Source organism: Leopardus geoffroyi, chromosome A1 (genome assembly GCF_018350155.1).
Source record: "Leopardus geoffroyi isolate Oge1 chromosome A1, O.geoffroyi_Oge1_pat1.0, whole genome shotgun sequence".
Lineage (NCBI taxonomy): Eukaryota > Metazoa > Chordata > Mammalia > Carnivora > Felidae > Leopardus > Leopardus geoffroyi.
The window spans coordinates 472,295-492,077 of NC_059326.1; the positions used below are offsets into that span (position 1 = coordinate 472,295).

General features: G+C 36.1%; 1 protein-coding gene across 2 annotated transcripts in view; it reads left to right on the forward strand.

Moving 5' to 3' along the window:
• RNF17 (ring finger protein 17) overlaps window positions 1-19,783 on the forward strand; it is a 115,029-nt gene that overhangs the window by 85,993 nt on the left and 9,253 nt on the right. Inside the window, exons 28-34 of one of the 2 annotated variants that reach the window (XM_045443759.1) lie at window positions 6,352-6,471; window positions 7,654-7,734; window positions 9,939-10,064; window positions 11,538-11,594; window positions 15,119-15,235; window positions 16,475-16,643; window positions 19,442-19,577. In XM_045443759.1, the coding sequence (XP_045299715.1) occupies window positions 6,352-6,471; window positions 7,654-7,734; window positions 9,939-10,064; window positions 11,538-11,594; window positions 15,119-15,235; window positions 16,475-16,643; window positions 19,442-19,577 (806 nt within the window). The remainder of the gene's footprint in view (window positions 1-6,351; window positions 6,472-7,653; window positions 7,735-9,938; window positions 10,065-11,537; window positions 11,595-15,118; window positions 15,236-16,474; window positions 16,644-19,441; window positions 19,578-19,783) is intronic. The other variant, XM_045443764.1, reaches the window with a different exon arrangement.

Genomic DNA, 19,783 nt, shown 5'->3' on the forward strand with positions numbered 1-19,783 from the left:
ACACAAAAAAACTTATGGCGATGGATGTTAACTAGATTTATTGTGGCAATCATTTCACATTATATACAAATATCAAGTCATTATTTGTATATCTGAAACTAATGTTATATGTCAATTAAAATAAATTTTAACAGGGCGCCTGGGTGACATGTCAGTTGGGCATCTCACTTCGGCTCGGGTCATGATCTCATGGTTTGTGGGCTCGAACCCCATGTCAGGCTCTGTTTTGACAGCTCAGAGCCTGGAGCCTGCTTCGAATTGTATGTCTCCCTCTCTCTCTCTGCCCTCTGCCCACTCGTGCTCTCTCTCTTTCTCTAAAAAGTAAACATTAGGGGCGCCTGGGTGGCGCAGTCGGTTGAGCGTCTGACTTCAGCCAGGTCACGATCTCGCGGTCCGTGAGTTCAAGCCCCGCGTCGGGCTCTGGGCTGATGGCTCAGAGCCTGGAGCCTGTTTCCAATTCTGTGTCTCCCTCTCTCTCTGCCCCCCCCCCCCCCCGTTCATGCTCTGTCTCTCTCTGTCCCAAAAATAAATAAACGTTGAAAAAAAAAATTAAAAAAAAAAATAAAAAGTAAACATTAAAAAAAATTTTAAGGGGTGCCGGGGTGGCTCAGTCAGTTAAGCGTCTGACTTCGGCTCAGGTCATGATCTCACGGTTCGTGGGTTTGAGCCCCGCGTCGGGCTCTGTGCTGACAGCTCAGAGCCTGGAGCCTGTTTCAGATTCTGTTTCTCCCTCTCTCTCTGCCCCTCCCCTACTTTCACTCTGTCTCTCTCTGTCTCAAAAATAAACATTAAAAAATTTTTTTAAATAAATTTTAACTTTTAAAAAGAAAAAAATTGGAATGCATATTAAAACAAAAACACAACTGGAAGAGACAGAGACACATTAGAACAAGACATGACAGAGATGTTGGAATTACCTGAGAATTTAAAACAACTATGATTAATATGAAAAGGGTTCTTGTGGATAAAGTAGACTGTGCAAGAACACATGGACAGTGTAAGCAGAGAAAGAAAAATACTAAGAAAAGACAAAGTAGAGATAAATGCATAAACAAAAATGAATGCATTTGATGGACTTATTAGTAGACTGGACACAGATTGTGTGTGTGTGTGTGTGTGTGTGTGTGTGTGTGTACATACATACACACCACACATCTTGAGACCTCCCAAACTGAAAAGAGAACAAAGACTGAAAAAAAAATTCAAATACCCAAGGACAACTACAAAAGGTATAACATATGGATAATGTGAATACCAGTAAAAGAAAGAAAGGATTGAAAAAGTATTTGAAATAATTACAACTGAGAATTTTCCCCAAATTAATGTCAGACACTCAACCACAGTTCCAGGAGCTAAGAGAACGCTAACCAGGATAAATGCAAAAACAAAAATTTTTTAAACTACACCTGGGCATATCATTTGGAATTACAGAAAATTAAAGAAAAAATCCTGAAAAAAGCCAAAGGAAAAATGGACCTCACCTATAGAGAGACAAAGAATTAGATCCAGGGGCAGCTGGGTGGCTCAGTTGGTTAAGCGTCCGACTCTTGATTTCAGTTCAGGTCATGATTTCATGGTTCATGGGATTTAGCCCCACGTTGGGCTCTGTGCTCACGTCGTGAGCCTGCTTGGGATTCTCTTTCCCTCTTTCTCTGCCCCTTCCCTGCTCACATGCGCATTGTCACTCTCTCTCAAAATAAATAACCTTAAAAAAAAAATTAAGGGGGCGCCTGGGTGGCGCAGTCGGTTAAGCGTCCGACTTCAGCCAGGTCACGATCTCGCGGTCTGTGAGTTCGAGCCCCGCGTCGGGCTCTGGGCTGATGGCTCAGAGCCTGGAGCCTGTTTCCAATTCTGTGTCTCCCTCTCTCTCTGCCCCTCCCCCGTTCATGCTCTGTCTCTCTCTGTCCCAAAAATAAATAAACGTTGAAAAAAAAAATTTTTAAAAAAAAAAATTAAGAATTACATCCAATTTCTCCTCAGAAGCCATACAAAGAAGAAGAAGGTGGGTTTAAATGTTTAAAATCTTAAGAAAAACACTCCACCAAACTGTGAAATTAACCTTCAAAACTGAGTGATAAACAAAGACTTTCACAGGGAAACAAAAATTGAACTTGTTGCTAGTAGACCTGCCTTGCAAGAAATAGTACAAAAAATTCTTTAAAGAGAAGGAAAATAATAAAGGTCAGAAACTCAGATCTAAATAAAGAGAACTGAAGAAGGAATAAGTGGAGATAAAACTTGGAGTTTTCTTATTCTTAATTGATGTAGCATAATAGTTCAAAGTAATAATAGCAACAATGTGGTTAGTATATATGCTTATGTACGTATATACAAATATACCAAATGCATATGTATGCTTGCTTAAATATAAGTGAAATAGATAACCATAGTACAAGGAATGGAAGAAAGGAATTAGGATTGTTTTGTTATAAGGTATTCATGATACCTGCAAAGTGGTAAATGTTTTTTGAAAATAGACTTGGATTCAGTGTAAATGTTTAATAATGATAATAATTCAGTATTATAGTAAACTAAATGGAAACCACTAAAAATTGCTTTTTTTTTAAGTAGGCTTCATGCCCAGTGTGGAGCCCAACGTGGGGCTTGAACTCACAACCAAGAGATCAAGACCTGAGCTGAGATGAATAGTCAGATGCTTAACTGACTGAGCCACCCAATTGCCCCTAAAAATTGCTTTTTAAAAAGTATAATTGATATGCTAAGAAAAAGAAAATGCAATTATATAAAATGCTCATTTAAAACCACGAGGCAGAAAAATAGTGGAAAACAAGAACAAAGAACAAAAGCAGTAAATGGAAAATAGTAACAAATAAATGTACCAATTAACTGTATGTTGTCTACAAGAAACCCACTTTGAGTATAAGACACATATAGATTTAAAATGAGTGGAAAAAAATGAGTGGATAGAGAAAAATATTCTGTGCCAACACTCATTGGAAGAAAGCAGGGATATCTATAATTTCAGAGTAGACTTCAAAGCAGGAAAGTTATCAGGGATAAAGAAGGGCATTACATAATGACAGAGGAGTCAATTCTCTAAGAAGACATTACAGTTCCTAATATGTATGTGCATAACAACAAAAGAGTAAATCTGCATGAGGCAAAAACTAATAAAATTGGAAAGAGAAATACCCACTAACATAGTTGTGGACCTCAACACTCTCTCAGAAATGACAGGTCTAGCAAGCAGAGAATCAGTAAGGACATAGTTGAACTCAAAAATACCATCAATCAACTGGATATAATTGGCATCTCTGGACTAATTCATTGAACAATAATACGTTCTTCTCAAGCTCACATGGAATATTTATCAAGATATACCACATTCTGAGCCATAAGACACACTTTAAGTTTAAAGAGGTAGAAATCAGTGTCGGCTCTCAGACCAGAATGGAATTAAACTAGAAACCAGTAACAGAACGATAATCCCAAAATACATAGAGATTTAACAACAAACTTCTAAAATACACATGGGTCAAGGAAGAAATCTCAAGAGAAATTTAAAAATATTTTGAGCTAAATGAAAATGAAAACACTTATCAAAACTTATGAGATGCAATGAAAGCATTGCTTAGAGGAAATTCACAGCATTAAATGCATATATTAGAAAAGAACAAAGATTAAAATCAATTTTCTAAGTTTCCACCTGAGGAAACTACAAAAAGAAAAAATTAAATCCAAAGTTAAGCTGAAAAAAATAAGAATTTGAGCTGAAATTAATGAAATTGAAAACAGAAAATCAAGAAAGAAAATCTATGAGATTAAAAGTTGTTTCATTGAAAAGATCAATAAAATCATTAAGCTTGCAACCAGGCTAATCAAGAAAAAGAGAGGACACAAATTACTAATATCAGAAATGAAAGAGGGCACATGAAAAGATAATAAAGGAATATTATGAGTAGATCTATACTCACAAATTTGACAGCCTAGATGAACAAATTCCTTAAAATGACACAATTTGTCAAAACCCACACAGAGAAATAGAAAATCTGAATAGTCCTATATCTAATAAATTGAATTAGTAATTCATAACCTTCCAAAACAAAAAGCACCTGGCCCAGATGGTTTCATTGGTAAATTCTACCAAATATTTAAGGAAGATATTTTACTAAGATCTCTTTCAGAAGATAGAAGCAAAGGAAATACTTCCTAACTCATTCTATGAGGCCGGCATTACTGTAATACCAAAAATAGACAACAACATTACAAGAAAACAAAGCTACAGACCAGTATCAGGAATATAGATACAAAAATCCTCAACCAAATAGTAGAAAAATCCACAATGTATAAAAGTAATTATATACATCATGACCAAATGGTTATCCCAGGTGTTCAAGGCTGATTCAACATTTGAAAATTGGCTAATGTAATGTATCACATCAACAGGATGAAAAAGAAAAATCACATGATCATATCAGTAGATGCAGAGACAGCTTTTGAGAGGATCTAATACCCATTCATACTAAAAAGTCTCTGTAATAGGTATAGAGAGGAACTTCCTACCCTGATTAAAAAAAAAAAAAAACTACAAAAAACTTACAGCTAACATCATACTTAATGGTGAAAACCTCATGACTTTCTCACTAAGAGCAGGAGCAAGGCAAAGATATTCCCTCTTACCATTACTTTTCAACATCATAATAGAAGTACTAGCTAATGCAATCAGATAAAAGGAAATAAAAGATAAATTAGAAAGGAAGAACTTTGTTTACAGATGACATGCAAAAGAATGAACAAGAAAATTCCTAGAACTCTAAGCAATTATAGCAAGGTTGCGGGATACAAGGTTAATATACAAAAGTCAGTCACTTTCCTATAGACCAGCAATGAACAAGTGGAGTTTGAAACTGAGAATACAATACCATTTACATTAGCACCCAAAAAACCAAAATACTTAGGTATAACTCTAACTGAATATGTACAAGATCTATCTGTACAAGGAAAACTACAATGAACAAAATCAAAGAACAAAATGACTGGAGGAATATTCTAGTTCATGAATAGGAAGACTCAATATTGTCAAAATGTCAGTTCTTCCCAGATTTATCTATAGATGCAATGCAACGCCAATCAGAATCCCAGCAGGTTGTTTTGTGGATATCAACAAATTTATTTTAAAGTTTATAGAGAGAGGCAAGAGACCCAGAATAGCCAACACAAAGGAGAAGAACAAAATCAGAGGACTGATGCTACCTTACTTCAAAATTTAACTATAAGGTCACAGTAATTGAGATATTGTGGTATTAGCAGAAAAATAAAAATAAACAAATGGAACAATGGAACAAAATAGAGAGCCTAGAAATAGACCCACAAAAATATAGTCAACTAATCTTTGACAAAGGAGCAAAGGCAAAACAACTAAGCAAAGATGGTCTTTTCAGTAAATGCTGCAGAAACAAGTGATCATCCACACACACAAAAATGGACCTGGACCCAGACTTTTTACACTCTTCAAAAAAATTAACTCAAAATGGATCATAGACCTAAATGTAAAACACAAACTATAAAATTCCTAGAAGATAGCAGAGAAAACCTCAATGACCTTGGGGGTGGTAATGACTTTTTAGATATCGCACAGAAGACCCATAAGGGATAAACTGGACTTTATTTAAATGAAAAACTTCCCCTGTGAAAGCCAATGTCAAAAGAATGAGAACACAAGCCACACACTGGGAGAAAATATTTGCAAAAGACACATCTTATGAAGGACTATTATCCAAAATGTGTGAAGAACTCTTAAAATTCAACAAGAAAACAAACCAGTATACTCCTTTATTAAATGTAAACCAGTGCTTCTAAAATACTTAGGAAAAACAAAACAAATTATCTTCAAAAGAAATTCTAAAGGAATTTGTAAATCTCAGAAGACTCTGTTAAAAAAAAAAAAAGCTGGTTTATGTGTAAAAAAAACTTTTTTTTTTTTTTAACGTTTATTTATTTTTGAGACAGAGAGAGACAGAGCATGAACGGGGGAGGGTCAGAGAGAGAGGGAGACACAGAATCGGAAGCAGACTCCAGGCTCTGGGCCATCATCAGCCCAGAGCCCGACGCGGGGCTCGAACTCACGGACCGTGAGATCGTGACCTGAGCCGAAGTCGGACGCTCAACCGACTGAGCCACCCAGGCGCCCCTAAAAAAAACTTTTGACAATGAAATTTAATACACTATGGAATAAAGGAATACAATGTTTCTTTTTTTCTGGAAAATTTTCAAATCCATTTAGATCTCTTTCTAGGATGTCTGATTTTTTTTTAAATACCTAAGAGTCCCTACTGGCCCCTAGTTTTTAATAGTAAACTTAAATTATAAATTTTATTTGTTCTGTTTCAGGTACAATATTTAGATCATGGATTCACCGAGAAGATTCCACAATGTCACCTTTACCCTATTTTACTATATCCTGATACACCCCAGTTTTGTATTCCTTGCCAGCTCTATAATACCAAATCTGTGAGTAAATTGTAATTTGTAGGATGATTAATTTTAAATATTGTCTTTTTATTAACAATCCCTTTCAGTTGTAGCAAAAATAATAAAATACTTAGAAATAAGTTTCTTAAGACAGCTAAAGGGCCTTTATGAAGAAAACTACAAAATCAAACTGAAGGATAAAAAAAAAAAAAAATCTGAGAGGCGCCTGGGTGGCTCAGTCAGTTAATCATCTGACTTCAGCTCAGGTCATGATTGTGCAGTTCACAAGTTAGCCAAACTTGTGAGGCATTGGCCTCTGTGCTGATAGCTCAAAGCCTGGAGCCTGCTTGGGATTCTGTCTCTCCCTCTCTCTGCCCCTCCCCCACACATGCTCTGTCTCTGTCTCTGTCTCTCTGTCTCTCTCAAAAATAAACATTTAAAAAAATCTGAATAAGTAAAGAGACCTAATATCTTCATAGATGGGTAAGTGTAAGACTGTTAAAATTTAGTTATTTCTTCATCAAATAAAATCACAACAGATTTGAAGCTGGAAATCAGATAAAGAAGTGGTGTATTAATTATCTCTTGCTGCATGACAAATTAAGCTAAAACTTAGTAGTCTAAATCAACAATAAACTTTTTTTTCTTTCATATAGTTTCTGTGGTTCAGGGATTAGGAGCAGCTTAGCTGAGTGGTTTTGGCTCAGAGCCCCTAGTAAAACTGCATGAATATGTACAGTCATCTGAAGGGTTCACTGGGGTAGAGGATCTGCCTCCAAATCGCTTTCACGTGGCATTGGTGGAAAGTTGAGGCTCCTCAGTGGCTTTTGGCAGGAGGCCCCAATTCTTTGCCACACGAATGTCTTAACATTAAAAACACAACAATCACTGCTCCTTAATAAATACCTATTTTAGGCATTATCCAAGCACCACATTGGTATATTGGTGTTTTAAAAAATTGTTTTGTGATGCTTTGTTTTTAATGTAGGTTTATATTTTTAAAGCCTAAAATGCTTTAAGAGAGAACTGTAGTGAGGGAAGGAAGCTCAGACAAATTATTAGTTTCATATGGCCATGATATTCTCTTAAAACTGCTCGTATAGTTTATACTACTGTCTCCCGTTACCTGTTTATGGCTACTTTTATATAACTTCATTTGCTTTCTGCTCTGTCATATTTTGTGAAACTGTGAAAGAATCTGAGTTTATTAATCCCAAATAGGTTGGGAATGTCTGGCAACCAGATGCAATAGAACTCCTTCAGGAACTGCTTTCGAAGAGAGAGGTGGAAATTCACATTATGGTAATTTATATTCAAGGCATATATTGTTGATTTAAGTTATTGGCCATAATGTGTTGTAGGTAACATAATTTGAGGGATATTTTAATGATGAAAAATGTTCCTATTTGAATATAACTTATTCACTAACATAGAAAAGTTACCACTTTGGTTTCTAGGCTTGTTTTAAATCTAATTTTGAGCAAGTTCCTGAGAACTTTCATAAGCACTAAAGTCAGTAATCTGAAAGATTCTTTATTAACAACCTAATAAGGAGCAGTATCAAAGAATTGAAGATGTTTGTAAATATACATAGTAGTTCTCAGGATGTGACCATGTACGTAGCACTGTGTGAGGTGCAGGTGAGCCCCTGTGCTCAAAGACCTTATGTCGTTGGTGAAACAACTAGATGTAAGATACAACCTAAAAACTTCACACTACAAAGTGACATGCCAAGAGCCAAGTGACTGGTAAAAAAAAGAGTAAGTGTAACAGGAACTTAGAGATGGTAAGTGAGGGAGCCCTTAAAAGTTGGGAAAGTTCTCCTGACCAGGGGAATAGAATTCATAAGTAAGCGTAAAGAAACAGAACTGGGCACGGTACAATTAGGAAATAGCATAACTGTCTGGCTAGAATAAAAGGGCTTTTGTGAGGAGAAGTGGTGGTGAATAGGATTTAAGAGAGGTAGAGGTGAGTAAGTGGAGCCCATTGGAGGTTTCTGAGCAGTGAGGTAATGAGATTGATCTGCAGCCATGTTTGAGGATTCCAGTAGAACGATACAAACACTGTAAGGAAAGTATTTCTGTATGAAAGGTGACTGACTACAGGATGATAAAGACTTAACAAGAGCCACAGACCTACTTAATATAAAACAGTACAGAAGCTTTAATGTTGCTGATGTTAGTACCAAGAGCCCCTCTCTGGTTATTCATAGCCCTTGTGGAAAATCATGGCAGTAAGATAGAGATCAAAATTCTTTGCTGTTTAGCTTAACACAGGAGAACAATTCATAGTATAGCCAAGGTTGCTTAAATTGTCAGAAACCATGAATGTGCATGCCCTACAGCCCTTACTGCCATAACAGACCTTACCCAGACTTGCTCCTGTGACTTTATATACTAAGAAATACTGACTCTAGTCTCAGCCTGGAGGTACAGCAATGGACTGAATAGTCAGATGTCTGCCTTCATGGAGTTTCCATTTCAGCAGTGGGAAACAAAATAAAAAACATAAAATTCAAGGTATATTAGGTTGTGGTAAGTGCTAGGAAGAAAACAAAGCAGGAAGGGCTGATGGGGAAGGTGGGGCAGGGGAGAAGTTAACATTTTAAACACAGTGGTCAACGGAGGCCACACTGCAAAAAATGAGATAGGAGTAAAGATTCTAAAATGGTGAGAGGACCAACCATGAGATGTCTGGAGAATAGTGCAGAGAGCTCCAAGGCTGGAGCATGCCTGGGGTGTTCAAGGACTGGCAGAGAAGCCACTGGGGCTGGAGCAGAAGGAGCACGATAGAAAAGAATTGGGGGTGGGGGAGAGGTTTGTGAAAGCTTCAGCTGTCAAGCTGACAAAGGCAGCCACTCAAGGGCTTGGGCAAAGGAGTGACATGATCTACCTTTAACGTTCTAGTATTTTCACTCTGCTGCACTGAGAAAAGCTAGAGAGTAGAAAAGATAGAAGCAGGGAGGTCTGCTGGAAAGCAATTATAGAAACGCAGTAGAGACAGGAGTTTGGACTAAGGTGGTACCAAGTATAAATGAAAAATGATCAGCCTATCAGCTACGTACATGTTCAGTACCTAATAATGCTAAGCGGACTTAAGAGTTTAAGCCATTATCCTAACTCCTCCTTCTAGACAGTCATTGATGTCTTCTGATTCTGTCATTTTTGGATTTTTAACAAAACTTCATTTCTTTACCTCTGAACATACCTTTTCTTTCTCCTTCTACTTAGTGTAAATTATTAGTATTATTTCAAGATGATGTAATTTTCTAGTAAATAACTAGCAAACTATCTTACATGTAAATATATTTTACAGAAACTGTAATAGTAGAATTACTGTTTTATAACCTGCCAAAAGACCAGGGAGAAAATTTTATGAAATGAGCCACTAGTCAAACTGGTAAAATTGTGATTGTCAGAACTCTAATATCCTATTTGCCTGCTGTAAACTTTGAATCTTCAAACAGACTTTATTCTATAATAATAATCTTTATTGAAATTAAACAGGAATTACCTGAAAACCCATGGGGGAAATTATCGATTCATCTCTATTTTGATGGAATGTCACTTTCTTATTTTATGGCATACCATAAATACTGTACTTTTGAGCATTCTGAAGAGATATTGAAAGAAGTAAGTGAGCTGTTTTTCTATAAGAACCTAAATTATTGAAAAACTGATTCTGGATAAAATGTCATATTTTGCCTTACACTTTAAGTCTTCAATATGGTTGTGTTTGATATGTTAAGAGAATATAGAGAATTTTTAAATTATCTGTTGAGGAAACAATACACTACGTCATGCTTTATGTCCTAAATGTCCTAAAAAAGACTTTAATTGCATTAAGATTCATGTAATGTTTCTGTATCTTCAAACCTAGTGAAAAGACCATCCAGTATCTAATGTTGTTTTATATATATGCTGTTTGAACATATACATACAAATCTTAATAGAATTCGCTGCCAGAAAAGGATTCTCTCCCCAGATAAATTTTTTTTTCCATTTATTTGACATTTTAACATTTTCCCCATTTTGCTTCTGGATTTTAAGCTTAGCTTCAGGAAGTAGCTCCTTTCAGTTTTCCAGTGTTTCTGTTTTTTATATTTTAAAAAACATAATTAGCCTGTCATAGATATGTTTTCACATTGCAAGATGCCATAAATACTTAGTGGCAATAGGGAATCCATCATAAATAATAACATTAACATTTTATATAGCAAGATATTTTTTATCTCTAGACTTACAGTTCACTTGTTACATTTTTAAATACTCATTTTCATGACAGGACACAACCAAATATTGAATGTTCAGTTCAATATAGAGAACTATTTCTCACACTTAGAAATGTGATATTACTTTGTACATGTAATTCTCACTGCCAGCTTTTTCTTTTGAGCAGAGGGGTGTGTGTGGTGTGTGTATGTGTGCTCATGTGTATTTGTACTCATGTGTTTGTATGAAAGGTGTTCCATCTGTTAAACTGGTTTTATAAAGATTACTAAGTCCCTCCCCTCCCGTTGTACTCTTCAGTGTGAACATTTAAAAGAAGAGGTAAGAACTCCTACTCTTTGCAGTTGGCCCTTGAACAACACAGGTTTGAACTGCGTGGGTCCACTTATGTGTGGACTTTTTTACAGTACTGTAAATGTATCTTCTCTTCCTTATGACTTTCTTAACATTTTCTCTAGCTTACTTTATAATAAGAATACAATATATAATACATATAACATACAAAATATGTGTTAATCAACTGTTTTTTTTTTAATTGGTAAGCCTTCTGGTCAACAGTTACGTTTTTAGGGAGTAAAAAGTTATATGTGGATTTTCCACTGTGTGTGGTGGGGGGTCGATGCCCCTAACCCTCTTGTTGTTCAAGGGTAGCTATAATTACCATTGATGTGTGTTTAACATGATTTTGAAGATTCTTCTTGTTGCACTATGAAGATTACTCAGAACATTAGATTTTTGTATAGTCAATCCAAAATAACTGCATGAATGCCAACAAGGACATGCACCCAGTTTTTGTGGGGACAAAATATGAAAGTGCCTTAAAAATATTATATAGTTGAATTTGGTTTATTAGTTAACAATACTTTATTATTTCAGAAACTAACAGATTATGATAAAAAGTATGAGGATGAAAGATGGGAAATAAGATTTGAGGTAAGTTACAATCCAAACATTTTGGAAACTTGGGTACTTCATCAATACAGGGGATCTAATATAAGATCAGGAAGCAATAAGCATTTTCTTTTATAACAGCTTTATTGAAATATAATTTACATACTATAAAATTCACCATCTTAAAATGTACAACGCAGTGGGTGTTCAGTATATTCCTGGAGTTGTGCAATCATCACAACTACTTAATTCCACAACATTTCATCATTCCAGAAAGAAACCCCATACCAACAGGAGTCACTTTCCTTTCCCAGTTTCCTGGAGACCAGTAATCTGTCTCTCTGGATTTTCCTATTTTGGACATTTTATATAAAGAGAATCACATAATATGTAGCCCTTTGTAACACAGTTTCTTTTACTAGAATAACATTTTTATGCTTCATTCACGTGGCAGTATGTATCCTTATTATTGATGAATAACTTTCCATTACATGGATATACTACATTTTGTTTATCCATTCATCGGTTGATGGACAGTTGGGTTTCCACCTTTTTGCAATTGTGAATAAAGCTGTGAACATTTGCATACAAGTTTTTATGTGGACATCTGTTTTCACTTCTCTTGGATATGGACCTGATTCCTACCAGTGGAATTGCTGAGTCATATAGTGACTTTTTACCATTTTAAGGAACTTTGAGACTGTTTTCCAAAGGGGATGCACCATTTTACTCTTATACTAGGAGTCTCCAAGGTTCCGTTTTTTTTCCCATATCCTTATCAGCACTTGTTATCTGACTCCCACCCCCCCACCCCGCACCCCCCCCCCCCCCCCCCCCCCGCCATCCTAGGATAGGTGTGAAATGGTATTTCATTGTAGTTTTGATTTGCTTTTCTCTGGTGACTGATGATGGTGAGCATCTTTTCATATGCTCTTTTTTTGGCCATTTGTATATTTTCTTTGAAGAAATATCTGTTCAAATACTCTTCCCAGGATTTGACACCAAAAGCAAAGCCAACAAACACAAAATTAAACAAGTGGGACTATATCAAACCAAGAAGCTCGGCACAGCAAAAGAAACCATCAACAAAATAAAAAGGCAGCCTACAGAATGGGAAGAAGTGTTCGAAAATCAAATATCTGATAAATCATAATATCCAAAATATATAAAAACTTACACAAATCAATATCTGATTAAAAAGTAGACACAGGAACTAAACAGACATTTTTTCAAAGAAGATGTACAAATAACCAACAGACACATGAAAAGGTGCTCAACATCACTAATCCTCAGGGAAATGCAAATCAAAACCACAATGAGGTGTCACCTCACACATGTTAGAATGGCCATCATCAAAAAGACAAAAAGAAGTGCTGGTGAGGATGTAGAGAAAAAGGAAAGCTTTGTGCACCGTGGTGGGTATGTACATTGGTACAACCACTATGGAAAATAGTATGAAGGTTCCTCAAAAAATAAAAATAGAACTGTCATTCTCAATTTCACTTCTAGGCATGTATTCAGAGGAAACAAAAGCACTGTCTTGAAGAAATGTGTGCTGTACCCATGCCCATTGCAGAATTATTTACAATAGCCACAACCTGGAAACAGCCTAAGTGGCCATCAGCGGATGAGTGGATAAAGATGTGGGGTGTGTGGTGTGAGGCTGTATGTTTGTACACACTGGAATAGTATTCTATTTGGCCATAAAAAGGAACTCCTGCCATTTTTGACAACATAGATGGATCTTGAAGGCATTATGTTAAGTGAAATAAGTCAAAAATACGGTATGATCTAATACATGGAATCTAAAAAAAAAAAAAAAAAAAAAAAACTGAACTCAGATAAAACAGATTGGTGGTTGCCAGGGGTAAGGGATGAGGAGAGGGGGAAATGCATGAAGGCATCAAAAGATACAAACTTCCAGATGTAAGTCCTGGGGGTGTGAGGTACAACATGGTGATTATAGTTAACAACATTGTATTGTATACTTGAAAGTTGCTTAGAGAGTTGATAGTAAATGTTTTTATCAGAAAAAAAATTTTACAACTATTATGAGGTTATTGGTGTGAACCTTTTGTGGTAGTCATTTCAAAGTATATACATGTATTAAATAATTACGTTGTATACCTTGCACTAATACAATGTTATATGTCAATTATATTTCAATAAATCCAGAAAAAAATAGAAAATAAAGGTAAAAAAGAATGAAAAAATCTCCTGCCCATTTTTAGTTGGGTTGTTTTTGTTGAATTGTAAGAGTTCTTTATATTCTGTATATAAGTCCTTTATCAGAAATATGATTGGCAGGTATTTCCTCCCATTTTGTGGGTTGTCTTTTCACTTTCTTAATGGTGTCCTTTAAAGCACCAAAATTTTTTATCTTAACGAAGTCTTTTTTTTTCTTTTGTCACTTGTGCTTTTTGATGCAGGAAGAGTTTTAATGAAAGTTTCATTATTAATAAGTAGAATTTTATTCCTATGATTATAAAAATAGCAAACTTATTGTCAAGTGCTTTGTAACAAATCAGTAAAATTTAGCAGTCATAGTCACTTTTTGCTGAACTCTACTAAGTGGTTCAGATAGATTTTGTTCTGTTTTGCCACCAGTTTGGAAATGTTAAATATTAATAAATTAATCTACAAATTTAAATGTGATTATTTTACTTTTTATGCTAATTACCACATTTAAGAATCTTTTAAAGCTTTCTTTAAAAAAAAAAAAAAAAAAAACACCCAGGGGAACCTGGGTGGCTCAGTCAGTTGAGCATCCAACTTCGGAACAGGTCATGATCTCCTGGTTTGTGAGTTCAAGCCCCACATCAGACTCTTTGCTGACAGCTCAGAGCCTGGAGCCTGCTTCAGATTCTGTGTTTCCCTTTCTGTCTACCCCACCCCCGCTCGCATTCTGTCTCTCTCTTGTCTCTCTCTCTCTCAAAAATAAATAAACATTAAAAGAATTTTTTTAAAAACATCCAAATTTTTATAATACCTTTGCGTTTAATAACTGCTAACTGCCAGGATCCTCTTGGGAATCACATAAGTTTTAGTTTTTGGTTATGCTTTTTTAGAGTTTAAAGACAGCACACTTTTTTTTTTTTTTTTTTTTTTGACGATTTTAACTTGAATCTTCCTTTGGCATTTCATATATTATTTTAGTTTTTATTATAAGGTATATACTTATTCTAAAAATAAATACTGTAGAAATGTGAATAGAAAAAAAGTCCCCTTTCTACACATCAGATGCCCCAGTCCCACTAAGCAGTGACAATTACCATTAACTGTTAGCCAGTCTTCCAGAGTTTTGTGTGTATATGTAAATATGTATACATAAAAAAAAAAAAATTCATCTGAGTTTTTAAACACACACAAAAAATTTTTAACTGGAGGAACAAAAGAGTGCTGAAGATCTTTACTCACATTTTGGTCCTAAAACAAAATTATTTTGTGGTATTCATTATCTAAGAGAGCTTGCTTTCTGCTAATTGAAACTTAATTGGCACTGTAATGAATGTATTGGATTTCTGTAATAGCTATTCTGAAATCTGAATTTGTTTTTGGTGCTTTAGGAATTGCTTTTGTCTGAAACAGAAACTCCTATTTTACCACCATACTTGCGTTCATCTCTGCCTCCCCCAGAAGAACTCTATGCTGTTCAAGTTAAACATGTTGTCTCACCTAATGAGGTATGTGGTCTAAATGATCGGTTGTTGGTTAAAAATATAACAGGCAGTCTTGATCTTAAACTCGAGGATCAACTCTTCACACTTCTGTCTTCCTGATCTTAAATAATTGAAAATCAGTGACCTCCAGTTTGCCCACTGTGTCATTTCCTCTTCAGACATTTGTTAATAAAGCAAGTTTTTCAGGCAGTTGCTGTGTTTCCAGTATTGTGTTGCTTTAGTCATGTTTATATCAATATTTAGGTTTTTAGGGCAGAACTGTTTCCATCTATGAAATCTTAAACATCTCATTTCCGTGGCTTCTTCCCACACTGAACTCTAGCTGCTCTTTACCCTGCTCTGTTTTCCATGCCGCTTATCGTCTTCTAACACACAGTGTCCCTTTCTTACTATGATTATCTGCTTCACCCTACTAGAACGTAGCTCCATGAAGACTAGGACTTTTGCCTGATCTGGTCACAGATGTGTTCCCAGAACAAGAATGCTGCCTGTTATATAATGGGCACTCAACAAATATTGACTGAATAAATAAGTTCACTAAAGAAAATTCAATTACATGACCTTGCCTAACAAGAAAGAAGTGACAAATTAAGTAGCTCACGCCGTTCCTTCAGCTCTTTTCCATAGTAAACCGTTTTTCACAGGCGGAAGAATTTGCTATATAATTCCATCAGAGAAAATAGTATACAGCTGTTTTTGGTTTTTGTAATGATTTCTTTTCCTATTAGTTATTTATTTCTGCATCACAAATTACCCCAAACTTAGCTTGGAACAAAGCCCACGTGAGAGTCAGAAATCCAGGAGCTACTTAATTAGGTACTGGCTCCGGATCTCTCGCTGACGGGCTGTGGAGATGTTGGTGGTAGAAATGGCACCCAGGACCCACTTCCAAAAAGACTCTGCTGGGTGTGGTCTGGAGGCTCAGTGCTTTGCCCTGTGGGCCTCCCCGCGGGCTTGCTGGGAACATGGCGCATGCTTCCCTGAGGAGAGTTGCAGGGAGAGCATAGGACCAAGACAGGGGCCACTTGTCTTTGATGCTCTGATCTCAGCAGTAACATATCATCACTCCTGTCACACTCTCTTGTTCTCAAAGATCAACTCTGGTCTGATGTGGGAGAGGAACTGTACAAGGGATCATCAAGGCCCTTGTTCAGACTGCCTGCTGCAATAATTTTGTCCGTATAAGTGAATACTAAAAATTACAAAATTCGAAAGTCTTTTCCTTCCCTTCTCCCCACTTAGGTGTATATTTGCCTTGATTCTGTAGAAAGTTGTAATCTGTTTAACCAGCATAGTGACACAGATGACAGTGGAGTTAGCTGGGAATCTGAGTCTGAAAGCCTTAACGAAGCACTGAGGAGGTTCAATAAGAATGTGGAAACATTTCCTCCGCTGACGGATTTTAGAACAGGTATGCCTAATTTTCTGAGTATAATAGGATCCTTAATAAAACCGTTGTTTTGTTTGAATGGACTTTTGAGGCTGGGCTATTTCTAATGTTAACTGATACTTGTACACTTTATAAGCACCATCTCTTTGAATCCACAAGACACTGTAGATGAAGTGTCGTTCTCATTTTCTAGATGAAGGGAAGTAACTGCCTTGGGGCATTTCCATGTTCCAGAACTCGGTCTGCATTGGAAAATTGACTGCATAAGATGATTTTTCTAAGCCTGAGGTTTTGCCATTAGCTCAAATTGTGAAAGTTGTCATTCAGATCTAAATGACATTAATTTTAATTACAAACCGCCTAAGTTGGTAATTTTGAAGTAGGATATGGGCACTCAGATTGTGTCCTGTCTTGTCAGGATCGGTCAAATAGTGCTGTATATTTTTCTTCTAATCCATTCCCTACCCATCTTTATTGTATATGTGATTCTTTTAAGAAAAAAATGCATCTCATTACTGGTGTTGACAATTTCTGAAAACCAAGAGTGGTATCTATACATTTTTATCACTATGTGATACAGAGATGTATTTTTTCTTAGTATTTTGTGTATCAGAGGATAAGCTAAAGCAAAGGAAAGCATGAGCCTAAAATCTTACCTGATTTTACTCAATGAGATTTTAATTAGTTGTGACTCATGTTTGGCTGATAAACAGCACTCGCTTTCCCTCTGTTCTTCCCCCAAACTATACATAGCAGTTTAGATGTCTGCTCAACCGTCCCCACACTGTAGGTGTTCCCTGCCCTCCCCATAGAAGGTAGCATTGCCCGCCAACCTCCCCTGCCCCATTTTTCCTCACGCGTACTGCTTCTTTTTCAAAAAGCACTGTGAGTTGGGACTCTCTGTACCTAATTGTGTCATCAGCAATTAGAAGGGCACCTTGTGCAAGTTAGGTGCTCATAAACATTTGTTGAAGGAGTGACAAATAAATTCATGATTTTTTCTTTTTATAAACTCAGATTTATAGCCTGGATGAGATAGATAATTCCTTCCTCATTGTGTTCTTGTCTAAAGGGAAGTCACAGAAACCTACTGTGTGTAATGTGATTGTTCATGGAGCTATACATATATTGTGCATTTTCTGTGGGTATTTTATCCTTCAGTAAAAGTTTTTTTTTTAATATGCATATGTACAAGTTGATTTGTAGGCAAATGCCTATTAAAAAGTTATTTCGTAGGTTAAAATAACATGACAACTAGGTTGGTTGGGTTGTTGTTGTGTTGTTTTGTTTTGTTTTTAATTCTATTTTGAGATGAAACTTCAGCCATGTTTTTAAGGCTGGAAATGGTAAAAGTTGGAAGGACTGTTAACAGTGATTCAGTCAATTGCTTACTATGCAGACCGCTCTATTAGAGGAGATTCTTTACTGTTTCATTGATAATCTTCTCTATAAACTCAAGAAATTGTTTACAACTCTTTCATAAAAATCTTTGTACATTAGAGTTGTGTAGTATGTAAATACCATTTGCCCACAACTACACTTTTGTGGAGATTATGTAGAAGAGAATAGGATAACATACAGAATGAGAGGGGTGGAAGTAGAAGAAGACAGGAGCCTGAAGTATGCTCTGTCTACCCTGAAATCGAAAAGTGTACGAAGAAAAGGGAAGTAGATACTATACTAATTTTTCCAGTTTTACTCAAGCGTAGCATTCATTCATTAGATTTTTTACCAAGCAATATGGTACCAGCTACCGTATTAGGAATACAAATATAGTTCTGCACATAAGAACTAGTGGGCTTGCTGAGAGGGGCATGAAAACTAAGTTCAGTATGAAAATAACAGCTTGCATTAAAGGTGTGTTCACCTTTGTGTGCCGTAGGATCACAGAGAAACCAACGATTAGTAGTAGTCAGGGCTTTGTAAAATTGGAGCTGATCTTTTTTTTTTTTTTTTAAACGTTTATTTATTTTTGAGACAGAGACAGAGCATGAATGGGGGAGGGTCACAGAGAGAGGGAGACACAGAATCTGAAACAGGCTCCAGGCTCTGAGCTGTCAGCACAGTGCCCGATGTGGGGCTCGAACTCACGGACTGCGAGATCATGACCTGAGCTGAAGTCGGATGCTTAACCGACCAAGCCACCCAGGCACCCCTGGAGCTGATCTTTGAAAGAGAGGTTTATCATTAAAAGGGACATAGAGGAACATTCTAGATATGGGGAACAGCCAGGAGCTAAAGTAGAAGCTCAAGTGATTCTAGTTAGGTAACACTTGAGGATATGTGGTAGGAGATGGTTGGGAGTAGATTGTGAAGAACCCTATATATTGCAGTACTAAGGACTTGATATTGGAGATGTTTATAATGCCGTTGAAGAATTATAAACAAGGGCAATTGAATTTTTTAAATTTAATCCTGGTGGTTTTCTACAGAATGGATTGAAGGAGGACCAAATTGAAAGCAGGAATAGCAGAAAGCATCTTTTGCAGAAGATGATGGCTCAAATGAAAAGACATTTGGGAAGCCTAAGATGCAAGGGCAGTGCAAGGATGGTCTAAGCCATGGGCAGAGGAACTAGGAACTGTGAGAATGGGAGAAGTACCTTTCTTCAGAGTTTAGTGCTTGGGAATTAGGAGAAACAGGTGCATAGACTGTAAGCAGAAACATGCAGGATCCAGTGTTTGACAAACTGTTGAGTGTTTAGTTCTGAATGATGGGTTTATGGTGTTTACGTTTTCTTTGTACTTTTCTGTATTAAAAACAATTTTTTAAAGAAAATACAAAGCAATGTGATTTTTTCCTTTTTTCTGTCTTTCTAGAAATGCCTTGCCTTGCTGAATATGATGATGGCTTATGGTATAGAGCAAAGATTGTGTCTGTTAAAGACTTTAATCCTCTAGTTGTCCTGGTGCAATTTGTTGATTACGGATCAACTGAAAAGCTGACAATAAACAGGTTTTTTTTTTCTTTTAAGTCAACTTAGTTGAATTAGAATTCTTAGAGCTTTTTAAAATAATTATTGGGAAAGTTTTGGTTCTTCTTATAAAAGAAAAACTATTTTAAAGATATTTATTTATTAGGATTTTTTAAATCTATAAGTCTCTTTATTGTAAAATATAACAAACTTTACCATTTTAGCCATTTTTTTCTTTTTTTCTTTT